This window comes from Berghia stephanieae, chromosome 4 (genome assembly GCF_034508935.2).
Source record: "Berghia stephanieae isolate SIO BIC M18660-M18661 chromosome 4, UCSD_Bste_1.3, whole genome shotgun sequence".
NCBI classification, from domain to species: Eukaryota; Metazoa; Mollusca; class Gastropoda; order Nudibranchia; family Aeolidiidae; genus Berghia; species Berghia stephanieae.
The window spans coordinates 69,115,822-69,132,819 of NC_088363.1; the positions used below are offsets into that span (position 1 = coordinate 69,115,822).

Sequence of the window (16,998 nt, forward strand, 5' to 3'; positions counted from 1 at the left end):
TAAACTATTTAAAGTGAATTGTTCTTTTTCCCCCTTGGGAACTACGAATTTTTGAAATTTCAAGTAGGCAGCTCTGTTTAAAGTAAATATGTGACCCGTCGCCTCAAAACAGTATTGTGTCGCGAAGGACAAAAACTAAAATGAAATTTTCATTTTTCGCTCTTGAAGAAATTCTATCATTTGTCCTCAATTAGGAGAAATTAACTCAACCCAAGTTTGATAACGAAAAAACAAACAAACAAAAACAAAACAAAACAAAACAAAAAAAAAAACAACAAAAAACAAAAACAAACAAACATGAAGATAATATTTCTGTCAGAAAACTTTTGCTTCATACGTGGACATATTGAATGACCCTAAACTACCCCCCCCCCCCCCCCACACACACACAAGCTCGTTTATGAGCTGAGTTACGAGCATATCACGCTCATAGTTTCCACTGACAAATCTGGCAATCCGACGTTGGAATTTTTATAGCTCATTGATTTCTTGTGACGTGTGTGGGTCCCACACTGAGCTACTATATTCCAGTATGGGCCTGACATATGTTTTATAGCTTTTCTTTTTCACAGATTGGTGGCAGTGGCGGATTGGTCTGTTGAGGAAGTTGTTTATGTTTTTAAGGGTTTTACGGCACTTGCAACACATTTAGGTTATATCAGCGCCAGTAAAAAAGGAAGAAAATGGGATAGTAAAAAGTTCTAGAATTACAATTAAAGCACCCAAGAGAAAGTAAGACAAAGCGGAACTGGGAACAATTAGGGATCAGATGTAGATTCCAAGAGCATACCACCAATGTACTTAGTCTGAGATCACCTATAAGTCTCATCGGGACACAAGCACAAAATCTAACAAAGAGGAATACACTCAAATGCTTACATTATACATAATACAAAAATGACAAATATAATAATACATAACGGAGAGATTACTTACAAGGAAAAAAATATCATCTCCCAAAACAATAACTATGCATTTGACCTGTTTCCCTCCCATCCATGACTCCGGCCAGGGCCAGGGCAAAACCAAGTAATCTCATTCCAAGACAGAGACAGAAAGCATGTTGAAAATAGACATAAGGGGATAGAAGACACAGTATGTACCTCCCTGCCCTGTTGAGGAAGGCCATGGTTCTATTTGCCTTAGTAGCTGTATTGGCAATATGCTTCTTCCACTTCATATTACTGTTCATGGTCACGCCGAGGTACTTTGCATTCTCCACATATTGTAGGGCTTCGTTATGGATTTCATAGTGGGAGTATATTATGTTTTTCTTTTTGTTCGTCACCCTGAGGACATGACACTTTTAGGGGTGAAATTCCATTTTCCCAGCACTGCAATTTATTTAGATCTTGCTGTAGTATGACAGTATCGTCCCCGTTATTTTATTTCTCTGTACAGGAGACTGTCATCTGCGAACAATTTCAACGTGGATCCGGGATATAGTCCTTCTGGCATGTCATTGATGTAAATGAGAAAGAGTAGTGGCCCGAGAACAGTGCCTTGGGGTACTCCCGACTCTTTACCTTCGACAATTACTTTTTGAACTCTGTTACTCAGAAAGGATTCAATCCAGTTGGTGGCATTGTTAGCAATCCCGTACTGTTTGATTTTAAGATGTGATGGACTTTGTCGAAAGCTTTTGAGAAGTCCAATAGGGTTGCGTCTGTCTGTCCTCGATTTTCCAGTGTTTGTAAAAAGTCAAAGGAAGTTGATATCAGCTTGTGCTTCTTAAAAAGTTTGTATAGAAAATTTCAACATTTGCGCGGATTTATGTACATTATTAGGAAGTCTGTAGTCAACAACACGATAAAACTCATTTACTGGATAAATAAATAGTGAAATAAAAAAAATAAAAAAAGTAAATAAAACAAAAAACCCGAACAAAAGAAAGAAAGAAAAATAGAAAACGACAAAAATTCAAATTAACATCAGAAAAAAAATAATTATCACCTCAACAAAATGTTCAATTTATCACGAACAGTAGCAGCTCGCCGTGGAAGAAATCAACGTGTTCTTATTTGCAGTTCTGATAGTCCAAATTGTTATGGGCTCATTGCTGTAATGAAAATAGGCCTACTATTTTCAGATCACCATTAAATATCATCCATTACAACAATTTAAAACAAACCCACAACAGAGTTCGGTTACCAGACCTACAAATGTGTGCACCTAGAACGTAACCGATCAACTTTGAAGCTTGTGCCAACAAGCGACTTGTTTACGTGCATTGTTGACCATTTCCAGCCACTGCTCTCTGGTGTCGGGGTCAAAGTTCACACCAATATACAGACGACCCAAAAGATGCCTGCCATCCTCTTTATCCTGAAGAATAAATTTTAATCATTTGAAAGTTGTGCGGTTGCTATATTATGGAGTAATCAAAATACCACTGCACGTACTGTCCTACCACCGATAGGTGGTAGGACAGGCCAAAGCCTCTGATAACCTTTGAAAGTGGATGTATGTAGGGAACAAAAAGCACAGGTCCTAGAACTGACTCCTGTGGGACACCACATTCTAAAGGAATTTGATCGGACTTCAAACTATTTACAACTACAATATACGTCTATCTAATAAATAAGATTTAAACCAACTGAGTGCCGTACGAGAAATGCCGAAAGTCATTTCAAAACGTCGTGATCGATAGTGTCAAAAGATGATGATAAATCAAGAAGTTTGCAGGAACCCTTATCGGTGATTTGAAGAAGATCATTTACAACCCGGACAAGAGCAGTTTCGGTCGAGTGGTTTTGTTTGCAGGCAGATTGAAAGATTTCTTCCATGAAATTTATTTTAAGGTGAGCTAGAAAGTTGTTTTAGGACTAGCTTTTCAAGAATTTTTGATGGAAAAGGAAGGTTAGAGACAGGACAATATTTTTTTTAGCTTTCCTTTGTCAAGATTAGCTTTTTTCAATAAAGGTTTAACGTACGCAATTTTGTAGATATCAGGCACGACACCCAGTTTAAGTGATTTATTTATGATGAGAGTGATTGTATTCATTCGTTTATGCATCAATGTTAAAATCTCGGTTTTTATCGGATCTAACTCACAGCGATAGACCAGCATCCAATCCAAAGGATGGTAAGTAATTGTTATCGCCTGTTTCATGCTAAAGACACCAAGATAAACCCCTGCTCTATGGACCTACCGCTCCGAAGGACGACCACAAGACCTAATAGACGTGATATTTGAATTGAAAAGAAACAAATCAATCAGAATTAAAAGCTGGCGGGTGGAGAGGCAAACCACAGACTCAACGGATAAGACATATTGAATATTAAAACGATCCGAGGAATTAAAATAAGCTGGGATTAACATTTACTACTCCCTGTTAGTGTTGGTGATGATGGTGAGTGTGTTGACCGATTAACCGTTATATAACCTCCGAGGATCTTTCAAATTGACCCTTTCTGTCACCATGATCACGACCAAACAAAAGAAAAATCCGAGCACTCACTTTCGCCAACCACATAACCGAAAACCCCATTGACAGATACGCCACAAACAATTCGAACTGCTTCAAAATCCCACAGACAAGAACACAAAACTACAGAAATTCTTTCTTCATTATAACTATCTCGAAGTGGAATGAGCTGGATGAACTGGTCATCATGGCACCACACCTAAACGATTTCAAGGCCGACTGACATGGGCCCACGCCCAATGAGGACGCCGCTGAAATACAACCAGACCATTGGTTTCTTCAGCGCCAACCATACAGATACAGATACAGATAAAGTATATATATATATATATATATATATATATATATATATATATACTTTATCTGTATCTGTATCTGTATGGTTGGCGCTGAAGAAACCAATGGTCTGGTTATATATATATATATATAATGTATCAGGTGAGCACAGTAGCTCTCTTCAGTGCATGTCTGACAATTTACATAATCATCCCTAAAGTTCTAGAACATTGCTCAAAATTTTAACGCGATTGGACTTGTTTTGAATCGTAAGTGGTTGCAATTAGTTTATGGTTCCTCACTCAAGCGTGGATGCCCACTTGTACATTTTATATCATCAACATTATAGTCCAATGAAAGAAAAATACTTTGGTCTATAGAATCTTCAAAATTGAAGCTACAGAAGAAGAAGAAGAAGAAGAAGAAGAAGAAGAAGAAGAAGAAGAAGAAGAAGAAGAAGAAGAAGAAGAAGAAGAAGAAGAAGAAGAAGAAGAATACTGTTAAATGCGTCAGTGTTGAAGCATTGTCACAAAGATCAATCTCGGTCCCTTTGCGTGTGAAGCAAGTGCTCTACCAACTGAGCTATCGGGAACTCCAGTCTAGTGGTACGCCACTCTATTTCAGACCTGTAGGTCCCTGGTTCTAGTGCCTGTGGGTGCAAATTGAGTCCTTGGAAAAAGGCTCTTTACTCACATTCTCCCATCGTGTAAACCGCTTAGAAGCTCGCAGATAACAGTGTTGTCTCTGTCGCAAAAAAAAAAAAAGTAACAGTGCCTCACATGCGTCATGTCTCGTTCTACATGTTAAACGTTGCTGTTGGCTTGGAACCCCTTGTAAAGCACTGAGTATATTAAGTGGAAACTTGCGATATACAAAAGTAGCAAATGACTTGATTTGTAAATCTCTCTCCGCCTTTGGATCGAAAGGAAGTGGATGGAATGCCAATGAGGACAGGGGAGTTTGTTTTTCTCTAATGATCCTATCGCAGACGGACTTCAACACACATTTGTTGTCTTTTTAATGAATGTTCTATTAATAGTCAAAACTATATGCTGCCCGCCGCTTTGATACAAGTGAAAACTAATATGAAGAAATGAAGTTTACTAACTTATAACATACGACAGATAATCGTTCACGTTTCGGGTTTATCAAAACGAAAGATTAAATATATAATATATATCTACACGTATAATTTGAATTTTAAATATTGGCAACGATGATGATGATGATGATGATGATGATGATGGTGATGATGGTGACGATGATGATTACAACTGCCATACATACCTTATCGACGCCGATGACAGTTATACCAAAATAGACGTTGTCCAGCTGATAGGCCGGGACATCAAAGACGAACGTTTCATTAAACACAGGGTTATTTGGGTCATTTGATTTAGAAGACGTTTTTGTCTTTTTCAGGGGTCTCCCATCGTACATCATGGCAATCTTTACGTAGGTCTCTGTCAAAAGTTATCCACACAAAAAAAAATACAATAAATAAATAAATAAATAAATAATTAAAAGAATAGATAAATAAATAAAATAAAAATAAAGATATAAATAAAATTCCCTTTATTCATACCAATGGGGAAATTTGTCTTTAGGGTCTATTCCAGGGGTAGACTGGAATAACCCAGGCGTCAACCGCAGAGCAGCGCCTCAAAGTGAGCTAGGGTGAGGTGACTTGCTTAAGGCCACACAGCGCGGCGGGTGATCGAACTCGGTACCTTTAAAGTACGAAGCAAAGACCGTACCGTTGAGCCCGCTGCCCCCCATAAATAAGTCTTCCTCATTAACACCAACACGGAGTATCCCCAGTAACAATTGAATAATAAGATTAAGATGTGAGCAAGAATACGTCCTCATTAATCATTGAGCAATAGTCAACGGGGGTAGCGATGGCTAATTTAATAGTAAAGGAATGCATGCAATTCTTAAAAACTCTTTACTAGGTTTTTATAATTCCGATGAATCTCTTCCAACCACACCCCAAAATGAGTGTTTCTTGACGACTTTTTTTCATTTCTTACGCTTGTTATTTCATTTGAAAATCATTTATTGATAGATAGATAGATAGATAGATAGATAGATAGATAGATAGATAGATAGATAGATAGATAGATAGATAGATAGATAGATGGATGGATTGATAGATAGATAATGCACAAAGTGTTTTTGTTTTATTGGCACATTTTATGTGTGAATAACTCGAGAGCTATGCAATGTTTCAACAAACGGGGTTTTTTTTTTGCCATAAGTGCAGAATTTATTCAAGTTTTGATTGATATAAGGCTTAACACTTGATTTTTTTTATGGGGATATGTGAAGAGCAGAGTGTTTAGAACCCCCGAGAGAGACATGCGTCACCTGAAGACAAAAATATGGAAAGCCGTTCGCTCTGTCACATGACTCATGCTGCAGAAGACTCGGGACGGACTGGAGAGATGCTTGCCGCTTGTCATTCAAAATGATGGTGGTCACGTGGATCTTTAAATCGGACGATTGCGCAAACACACGATCACAAGACTTAGTAAGACACCAAAAAAAAAAAAAAAAAAAAAACAAATTTAATAAATTTGGTTTACTATGTTGAAAATCAAATCGATGTTGTTGCAGCTGTTCTTGAGTTATTCCAACTTGAAATGTGTCAATGGTTATAAACAAACACACTGTAAATTACGATGTATGTCAAAATTACCCTTTTCTACCGAAGACGTCCTTCAGCTACCAACGGGTGCACAATGTTAACACTTATACCAATCAAAAATTAAATAAATTCTTCAAAAATAACAAAACAAAACAGTTTGATGTAATCTTACATAGCTTTGGAGTTATTCAAATCTGAAATGTGTCAATAATAAAAACAAACACATCGTATAAAATAATAAAAACAAAACCATTAAATAATAGTGCTCAACTTTTTAATAAAAGGAAGTGTTCATTAAACATTCTCCTATTTCCTGGAGATTGCGAGAGCACGAGAAATAGAACAGAAGAAGTTGAATAAACTTACACTTTGAATGTTTTAAATAGAAAAATATATAGATAATTAGATAGATTTTCTTTATGTCAAACACCACGCTTTTTGTTTTTAAGAGGTTTACTGCGCTGGCGACACATTCAGGTCAATTCAGCACAGGGTAAAATGGAGAAAAAAATGGAATAGTCCAAACAATTCTAGAAGTACAAGTAGTAGTCGTAGAAGCAGCAGCAGCAGCAGTGGTAGTCGTAGTAGCAGCAGCAACAGCAGCAGTAGTAGTCGTAGTAGCAGCAGCAACAGCAGCAGTAGTAGTCGTAGTTGTTGTTGTAGTTGTAGTTGTAGTAGAAGTAGTATTGGTAGTCGTAGTAGTAGTAGTGGAGGTAGTAGTAGTCGTAGTAATAGTAATAGTAGTAGTAGTAGTAGTAGTAGTAGTAGTAGTAGTAGTAGTAGTAGTAGTAGTAGTAGTAGTAGTAGAAGTAGTTGTTGTTGTTGTTGTAGTTGTAGTTGTAGTAGTAGTAGTAGTAGTAGTAGTAGTAGTAGTAGTAGTAGTAGTAGTAGTAGCGTTTGGCTACACCTCCAAATTAATTTCATCAACCTAGCTCTGGAAGTAAACGAATACTAGAAAAAAGTAAGACAAAGGGGAATGGTTCAAATAGGGAACATATGTGGATTCCAAGAGCAAACTATCAGTATGCCCTTAGTTTGAGATCACCTGAAAACCTCACCAAGGCACAAGCACAGTAACCAACGAAGAGGAATACACTCAAAAGTACCCTCTTAATCAAAACAAAAAATTTAACATTATACAACAGAGTGATGATTAACAAGGAAAAAATATAATCTCCCAAAACCGTATTGTTTTCCTCCCAGCCAAAGACTCTGGCCAAGGAAAGGACACAACCAAGTAATCTCATTCCAATACAAAAACAAACAAAAAAACACAACTCGGAAAACAGAAGGGGGTAGAAGACACCGTGGGAGGTCAAAGACTCCATCCAGGCCTTAAGTGTTTGGATGAATAATAAAATCGATGGAACAGTGCGCATTTAAAACATGCGCCCTTTTAGACACCAGCGTGATCTTTCTGTCGAAAGCAATGCTGGATTATACGAGTGGGACATCCGAATTTAATGTCTATTTCCGATAAGACAAGGAAAATGTGTGTAAAATGCCTTTTCTGAGGGAATATAATCGGGGTGATTAATCACTGGCTGATCACATGTAAACTACAGCGAGAAACTGTTTGTTTTGTTTTTTGAGAGTTTTACGGCGCTTGCGAGCTTTTAGGTCTAACCAGAGCCAGGAAAAAGGAAGAAAATGGGATAATAAAATAAAAAACTAGAAAAAGTAAAGTAAGATAAAAGAGAATGGCTCAAATAGGGAACAGATGTAGATTCCAAGAGCATAGTATTTGAGTACTCGGACTCAAACAAACGTTCAAACAAAGAGGAATACCTCAAACGTTCGCAAAGCATCTTCAAAGCGAATACTACAACAGTACACAACAGAGCGACGATTTACATGGCAAAATAATAATATTATCTCCCAAAAAGAATACTATGCATTTGACTGTCGAACTCAAACCAAGTACACAACCTCATTCCAAGACAAAGACAAAATAATTCAACCTGGAAAAGGAAATATAGGGGGATTGAAGACACAGATAAAGTTATATGGACTAGAGACAGCAGCTACAACAAAGGAACAAGATAAAGAAGTTGAGGTGGCAGAAATGAGGATGTTGAGATGGTCACTTGGCTGGATAAGAAAAGATAAAGTGAGAAATGAACGAATTCGAGGTTGATTGAAGTGAAGAATGTATCAATAAAGATGAGAGAAGGTAGATTGCAGTGGTTCGGACATGTAAAAGAGACGAGAGAGGGAGGGAGTACGTGGGAAGGAAAGTATTGGACTTCCAAATAGCGGGAAAGAGGAAAAAGGGACGCCCAAAGACTAGATGGTTGAATAAGGTAAAAGATGATATGAAAGAACTGGGCCTGGAGGAAGATAATGCGCTGAACCGAGATGCATGGAGATGTGGCATTCATTATGGCAACACTGCAAAATGCGGGATAAGCTGAAAGAAGAAGAAGAAGAAGAAAAAGAAGAAGAAGAAGAAGAAGAAGAAGAAGAAGAAGAAGAAGAAGAAGAAGAAGAAGAAGAAGAAGAAGAAGAAGAAGAAGAAGAAGAAGAAGAAGAAAGAAGAAGAAGAAGAAGAAAGAAGAAGAAGAAGAAGAAGAAGAAGAAGAAGAAGAAGAGAAGAAGAAGAAGAAGAAGAAGAAGAAAGAAGAAAGAAGAAGAAGAGAAGAAGAAGAAGAAGAAGAAGAAGAAGAAGAAGAAAGAAGAAGAAGAAGAAGAAGAAGAAGAAGAAGAAGAAGAAGAAGAAGAAGAAGAAAGAAGAAGAAGAAGAAGAAGAAGAAGAAGAAAAGAAGAAAGAAAAAGAAGAAAGAAAGAAGAAGAAAGAAGAAAGAAGAAGAAGAAGAAGAAGAAGAAGAAGAAGAAGAAGAAGAAGAAGAAGAAGAAGAAGAAGATATAAATAAAGTAACCCCCCTACACACCAAGGAAGGTAACAAGACCCCAACCAACAGAAATACTCCGTAGAAGCAAAATCGTTGAATTACTTACCCATATTGCGTTTGTTTCCATCCATCGATTTTAATCCCCGACCATTCAAAATAACCAGACTCATTTTCTCAGCCGTCGGCAAATACATCAGGGCGACATGAAGCTCACCCAAATTTTCCTGTGTAAATGAATTTTAAAAAAATGAATTTAGGGTGTTTATTTTTTTTTAAATTGCCACTGGCCCTAATTGAAACTGTTTCCATGATGATGATGATGATGATGATGATGATGCTGTTGATAATAGTCTTAATTAATAATGACAATGATGATGATGATGATGATGATGATGATGATGATGATGATGATGATGATGATAATGACGATAACCTTGATTGACAATGATGGTGATGTTGATGATGATGATGGTGATGATGATGATATTAGTCTTGATTGACAATGATGATGATGATGATTGTCACAGTAAAGATTGTTCACAATTATCTTATTAAATTTTTATTTTTGTAAGAACTTAATCCATCTTACTCCAGTTATATTTCGGTAGGCTTAGAAAAACTTTACATTCTAATATTAGATCATCTTTCCTTTTATAGACTTCCCTCGAATTAATTTCTAATTATTGAATACTTTTCGTTCTACATTCTGTCACGTAGCCACTTATTATAAAAGCTGATAGGTCTAACATTCTACTCTCACTTCTCTTTACAATCTATGCCGGACGGCCAGCCGCTCCATTCCTCACATTATACATCGATATATTTGAAGATTTTATCTTTTGGTACTTTGTGGATCTTTGTATCTCCACCATCAAGACGCCGGAGCTTTTGCCTTTGACAGTGCTGCCATTGACGGATCAAAGATCAAACCTGAGCCCGCCGTCGGAGGAATAGATAATTCAACCCCTTCTCAACTGCCTGGAAGTGGAACCTTACAAACCTGATATTATATTATCATAAGTTACGTAATATCTTCACATTTCTATTTGTAACTGCCAAAATCATTATTCATCTCATTTAATTAAATTTCATCTTTCTTTTTATTTTATCTTAAACAAATCGTTAATTGTTCTTCATTTTAAAGTAACTGGTAAATTCTGGGGCCTTATTCTTCATATCTTTGTTTTATGCATAGTCGAGTAGCTCTTTACTCATTTGAGACCATGACAATGATGATGATGATGATGATAATGATGATGATGATGATGATGTTGATGATGATGATGATGTTGATGATGATGGTGATGATGATAGTCTTGATTGACAATGATGGTGATGATGATGATGATGATGATGATGATGATGATGATGATGATGATGATGATGATGATGATGATGACGACGATGATAGTAGTGGTGGTGGTGGTGGTGCTGATGACGAATAATTCATGTATGGTCAAAATGGTACACATCATGGCCTATTTCTTATCTGCTAATATTAGTGCAATATCCACAATATCGTGAATAGATATTAGAATTAAATTCTGACTCTATTTTAAATATTTAATTCTGATGTTTTCCATGAGACTAATTTGGCTTTAAAAGCATTGACGTGAGTCGACTCGATCGACCAAAGACGTTTTAATCTGTTAAATGTGTCCAATTACTGATTTCCAGTGACGACAGTGGATTCGTGTGGCCACGTTTTAGAAGCCAATTATGTAATAAACTATGATAATGCTGGAGGTACCGATAGCTCAGTTGGCAGAGAGAACTCGCTTCACGCGCTAAGGGACAGAGATCGATCCCGAGTGAAGTCAAGGTTGTTTTTTTCTGAGCCCCCCCCCCCCCCCCCTGTTCGCCCAGCATTGGGTAGTTGGGTCTGCTAGATCGGATGGGAAATGGGAAGTACTTTGCTTGCGAGAGACTAGCGTCATATCAAAAGATAGCAAGCAATTGCTGCCAATTTATCGGTCCATTCACCGTTCATTTACAGAAACAAGGATAAACTCAGGGTCCATTTGCCTAATACCTCTGAAAGACTACTTTTTAAAAATATAATATTGATAGCATATATTATAGTGTGTATTGATCACAGCAGTCAGTCCATATGATGACAGTAATCAGTGAGTAAAAAAAAAAAAAGAGTCGAAAAAGTGGGTTAAACAGGCCTCTACTGATTTGGCAGGGATTTATCTTACCTCGGCGTGCACTGATAACTGGTCATTGTATAGAATTTCGTTGGAGCTCAGGGAAACTTTAGCCATGTCTCGAGTTATTGCTCCTGGTGAAAGAAATACGAGAAATAAAATGAAAACGTTACATAACAAATTTACCACGTGCTCGAAGCTGTGCTCATCATCTAGGTGCACATAATATTTGAACGTCTGTTAACCGAGCGCAATTGATGGGCTTGATTTAACCTTGTTGTAATGGATACTATTTTGTGTTGGGTTGAGAGTATTTCCAATACAACAATGAGCCCATAACAATGCGGGTTATCAGACTGGCAAAAAAGTACACGTTGCTCATAATAAACATTTTAGCGACATATTATACCTAACAGCTGAAATAGTCTCTGAGTATTTATCGAGTCCCGCCATAGACGGCTCAAAGTTGTGTACTATCATTTTGTTTTACCACATCAGGACAGAAAAAAAAAATCTCAACTGATTGTAGCCCCTGAGAATCTTTCGGTATGGGTTCACCCGTGGATTCTTTTCATTACTTTTGTTTTTGCAAACCATTTATAAATCTGAAAAGTCTTGTATTTTCAAAACTATAACAGATACGAAATTGATTAAAGGTCAGTTTTTGTCCTTTCCATCTATCATTTTAAATTTCAGCATAGTCACCGTTCACATCCACATAAAACCGCCAACGATGCACCAGTTATTACATTGCGTCTAAGAGGAATTAACGTGGTAAACCTCGACTCCACCTCGCCATCACTGCCAAAATTTGACCCCATGAGGTGTCTCTTAGACTAAGTAAAGGAAAAAAATCACTTGGAAAATCAGAACTGTAAGGGGGCGTTCTAAGACTTCAGGAAAACGTCCTCTTTCAATGTGATTATGCGGTTATGTGAGCATTCTCGGTATCAAACGGGGGCATACCTTTCTGTAACCCAGGATTTATCGAACGACATATCCATCTCATCCAAATAAAATTCCTAGCCTCTGTGATGTGTCAGATTGTTTTATCCAGCGATTAGCTTGATTAAGTTCGTCCATTTATTGTTGTTCATTTGCTGTGGTTGATGCACTTTGTGGACGACCACTGCCAACCTGCTCATCAATGTTGGTGGAGACAGCATCAGTTCCAGTTAAGCATATAACCCACCTTTGAACAGTTCGAATTCCAACCTGTTACCATAAACACGTTTCAGCAGTTTATGAATGTTAACGCACATCTCTCTGCAGTAAAGAACTCAGTCATAGCACGCTGTTTATTGCATAGATTTTTTTAATGTGTTTCTTCAACCGACATGTTGGAGTGGGGGTTCTTTCAAATGAGATAAGTTGAAATCAAGAAATAGCAGCTAAACAAAATGCGGAGACCTAATAGAAGAATAAATTACGCACATTTTGATTTGTAGTTTACACTGGTGAATTCAATACAATATTCAATAGGCGTCCAGGCTTTTCAGGTAACCATATAATTCAAAATCAACATTTTGCCTTATAATCTCGAAAACAAAGTAGGAAAGGGCGTCACAAATGACCGTTTACTGAATGATTCTTTGGGCGGTCCCATGCGTTCCGTTTGTATTTGTAGCATATTTTTATTAGTTGAACAATGAATAGGCTCTAGGTAAGGATCCATGCCTAAATAGTTTCTGACACTTATAAACACATTAATACAGAAAGAGGATCTATAAGGCAAAACAACACAAAACAAAACGAACAAACCAACCCCCCCCCCCCCCCCCCGAAAACAAACAAATAAACAAACAAAAACAAACAAAACAAAAAACAAAAAAACAACAACAAAATAAAACAATTAAAGGAGAGTTAAAAGAGTCAATTAAAATTTAATGCGATGAAATCACAATTCAAGACAATAGACAATCAATTGGATCATGGGGGGAAAAGGGCTACGCACAGTCATAAAGGAAAATCGGTGATCGACGGATCAAATCAAAATTTGAGAATTACGTCAAAATCTCCGATAGGGCAAATTTGAGATGCGTCTATTAAAACAATCGTCAAATTAATATTTTCCAATATATTGTCATGAAAGCTATTATACATAAAGTTCAATAAATTAATTTGATTGTTGTGAAATTTCAGACTTGCATATAAATATCACAGTCTCTTTCGTAACGAGTATAATTCAACAAAGGACAACTTCATTACAGAATATATTTTAAATTTTTTTTGTGAGAAATTCAATGTCACTTGAATAACATGGGTCATTATTTCAAAGACGTCTCTTTGTAAATCTTTTTCTTTATTTCTTTCTTTACCCATTAAAGTGACATATTGATCGATGATTGTATCAATAGCAGAATATCGGACTAATAGAGTATTTAGTGACTCAGTAAACCAACTTTTGTGAAATATCGATTTCAGATCTAATCTACTTATATTGTAAAATTATTTCCATAGCATCGATTTGCCTAAATTATTTTAAGCAGGGTTTTGAAAAGTGACTCCAAAGTTGTTCATGGTGTATCTATGAATTTCAGATTTAATTTAATTTCAGACTTAACCGATTTATCACTCAACTAGCTGAGTTTGGGAATCGATTTTAATATGGCACAGTGGTAAATTATCTAATTTGCTTTGACTTTAAGAAGGTGACCTGAGTTCAAATCCCACTCTGGGCAGCTGGCAGTAAGTCAGTACCTCGTCCATTCGAGAAGAATGTTAAGTTAGACGGCTGAGGCTTTCTATTTGTCTAAAGACTTTTTGACCTGCATGATAAATATACACATTGTCCATCAGGAGAAATATTGTTGTTTAGAGGACCTTGAAATTGGTAACAAAAAACAAACAAACAAACAATGGAGTAAGTATAATATATACATGTATTATTCATCTATTCATCTGTTTTAAAAACTTCCTTCTACGGAAGGTGATAAAAAAAAAAGAACCGATGCAGACATCTCTCAAAACCTCAAAAATGCAATTACAGGGGGAAAATACATGACTGTAACCTCCCCCCTCCCACAAATAAACTTTTAAAAAAAGAATGGAAAATTGGAAAGGGAAAGTTGTGTATTGCCCAGAGTAATACAAAGCAAAGATAAAATCTACGGGGAAATATCACACCCTCGAAAATATCATCAGGCTAAAGTTGTGATTTTTTCTTACTTCACACTTACCTATAACAACGTGACGGGAAAATTTATCGAAGTCACAAACCAAACATTTGAGGTAATAGGCGTGGGTTGTGTAATCGGGGTCATCCAATTTGATCTCAAATACTTCATTGAATACTGGGTTGTCAGTACGTCTCTGGATTTTTGTTTGTACTTCTGTGTCCAGATTGGTAGGGATCAGATCCCGAGGGTTCCTGGAAATGTTGGTAAATGAGAACATTTGAAAAAATGAGCATGGAACCGAAAGAAAGTATCGGGGGGGGGGGGGGGGGGGAAGTTGAACGAAAGAAATAAAAACCAGAGGCGCAGATTTCAGCAGCTTTTCGTCAAGATAGACTTTTTTAGCATGAGATTTCAAAATGCGATAGATGCCATTGTTAGCGGTTTCCTAGGTATCAAGTAACTGACATGGAATCGTTGAAAGTATTCGAACCACTCGCCAATAAATTATTTGCTGGATCAGAGGATTGGATGATCTGGAAGCTCATATTTGAAGCTCACATATTCTTTGGGGGATATCGTTCATAAACAATTTTCAAACGGCAAACGAATGCCACTTTAATACCAAGCTCTATCGCAACTTTCCATGACAATGTACCGTATTTTGCCAGTATGGAATATACTATCACAATCTAAATGGCCTGGTTTTATTACTTGATACCAAATTTAGATAAACATACCAGTGCAGCTTGGTCTATTCTATCTAATTCTATTCTATATAGACAAACATTTATAAGCAAACGTCAGAATGCATTTTGTTCTTGTATCAGTCGCTTGATATTGACTCTTTCTCTCTCTCTCTCTCTCTCTCTCTCTCTCTCTCTCTCTCTCTCTCTCTCTCTATATATATATATATATATATATATATATATATATATATATATATATATATATATATATATATAAATATAATATTCTAAAAAATCGAAATTTAAAACAAGAAAATAGGAGTTGCATTGAAGGTAAAATAAGGTTTTAGAAAGACCTTATTAAATGTTATGAATAGTCAGGTGGCTCCGTAAGCAGTGGATAAGCTGTCAGACTCTAACCTTGAAAGTACTGGGTTCAATCCCATTGTGGACATTAAAAAAAATGTTTACTTTATTGAGAAAGACATCATTTTCGTTGTTATAGTTACTGGACATATATGTAAAACCTTAAATTAATCTATTATTATTATTATTATTATTATTATTATTATTATTATTATTATTATTATTATTATTATTATTATTATTATTATTATCATTACTATTATTATTATTATTATTATTATTATTATTATTATTATTATTATATTATTATTATTATATTTTTTAAAACAACAACGGTACCAGTCAATGTGTTATCGACGTGCATTTATATGTAAACGTCGATTATCATTTTATAATATTTTATCATTATCATCAGTGTATTCGTTTACCGCGTCTTTGTCATTTTATGGGGTTTTTTTTTTCTTCTTCTTCTTTTTTCTTTTTTTTTTTTGGTTTGTTTTTGTTGTTTTTCAAAAACTTCATGTCCCATTATTGTTTATGTCTATTTACCTTATCTACGCCATTCACACTACACATCTCTCATTCGTTCTTAGCGTCTTATTCGTCGTGTTTTGTTGATAAAGGGGAAATCAGAAATATCCGCAGTATGTCTCCGCCTATTAAATTGGGGCTTACAATTCAACACTTATCGTTATTTTTTCTTTCGACTTCGAGCTTCAAACAGCAACATTTTCATTAATCAACCAGCAGCGCCAACGGAGGTGCATAAAAATGGTGCGTTTTTGTATACCTCCACTGGAGGCGCATAAAAACGGTGCCAAACGCCACCAAACATGATCACCAGAGTACTGTACTGTAAGGTAAGTTCTCGATATCAGGATCGTCTTTCAACTCTGCTCACGTCTGCTACTTCAGGTTTATTTTCGAAGTTGATTTTCTTACCACAACCTTTTTTCACACACGGACAACTATATGTTGCTGTGTCACGGGTCAGAGGCTATAGCGGCTTCCACTTCACGTTGGGCCACACAGAAAAATCAACAGAGGATGTACAAAGTTGCACAGACAACGTTGTTGACCAATCTGCCCTCATTAAATGATGGTGGTTATAATATCAAATGAAAATGGTTCCTTCCCCGCGGAATTGCGGGCTTTTTACTAGTATATATATATATATATATATATATATATATATATATATATATATATATATATACATCTTTCTCCCTCTCTTTCGACAAAGGGTCTCAGCTTTGGCCCTGAAAAACCAAGGTGAGGCAGTGTGTAGTTCGCCTAACCGGCAGACGTGGTGTTGTTTCTCTCCCTAATTGTGTGATTTTTGTTGATTTCTCAAACAGAAGTCTGGAATATTTTTATACAGTAGTTTTAATAAAGTTTTATTCTAAATTTTGATAGATATTTCTTGGAAATTCATAAGAGGATTTTTAGATAAATTAACATTTTAGTGGTG

The 16,998-nt window shown here is 36.3% G+C and overlaps 1 protein-coding gene across 2 annotated transcripts in view; it reads right to left on the reverse strand.

Annotated features, from left to right (window-relative positions):
* The window catches only part of LOC144971119 (synaptotagmin-1-like), a 63,731-nt gene that overhangs the window by 11,106 nt on the left and 35,627 nt on the right, over positions 1-16,998 (reverse strand). Inside the window, exons 5-9 of one of the 2 annotated variants that reach the window (XM_078911539.1) lie at positions 14,536-14,726; positions 11,408-11,490; positions 9,313-9,430; positions 4,992-5,167; positions 1,269-2,325 (exon numbers count right to left, since the gene is read on the reverse strand). In XM_078911539.1, the coding sequence (XP_078767665.1) occupies positions 2,188-2,325; positions 4,992-5,167; positions 9,313-9,430; positions 11,408-11,490; positions 14,536-14,726 (706 nt within the window). In that variant the 3' untranslated portion in view covers positions 1,269-2,187. Of the gene's footprint in view, positions 1-1,268; positions 2,326-4,991; positions 5,168-9,312; positions 9,431-11,407; positions 11,491-14,535; positions 14,727-16,998 lie in introns of those variants that run through there. The other variant, XM_078911538.1, reaches the window with a different exon arrangement.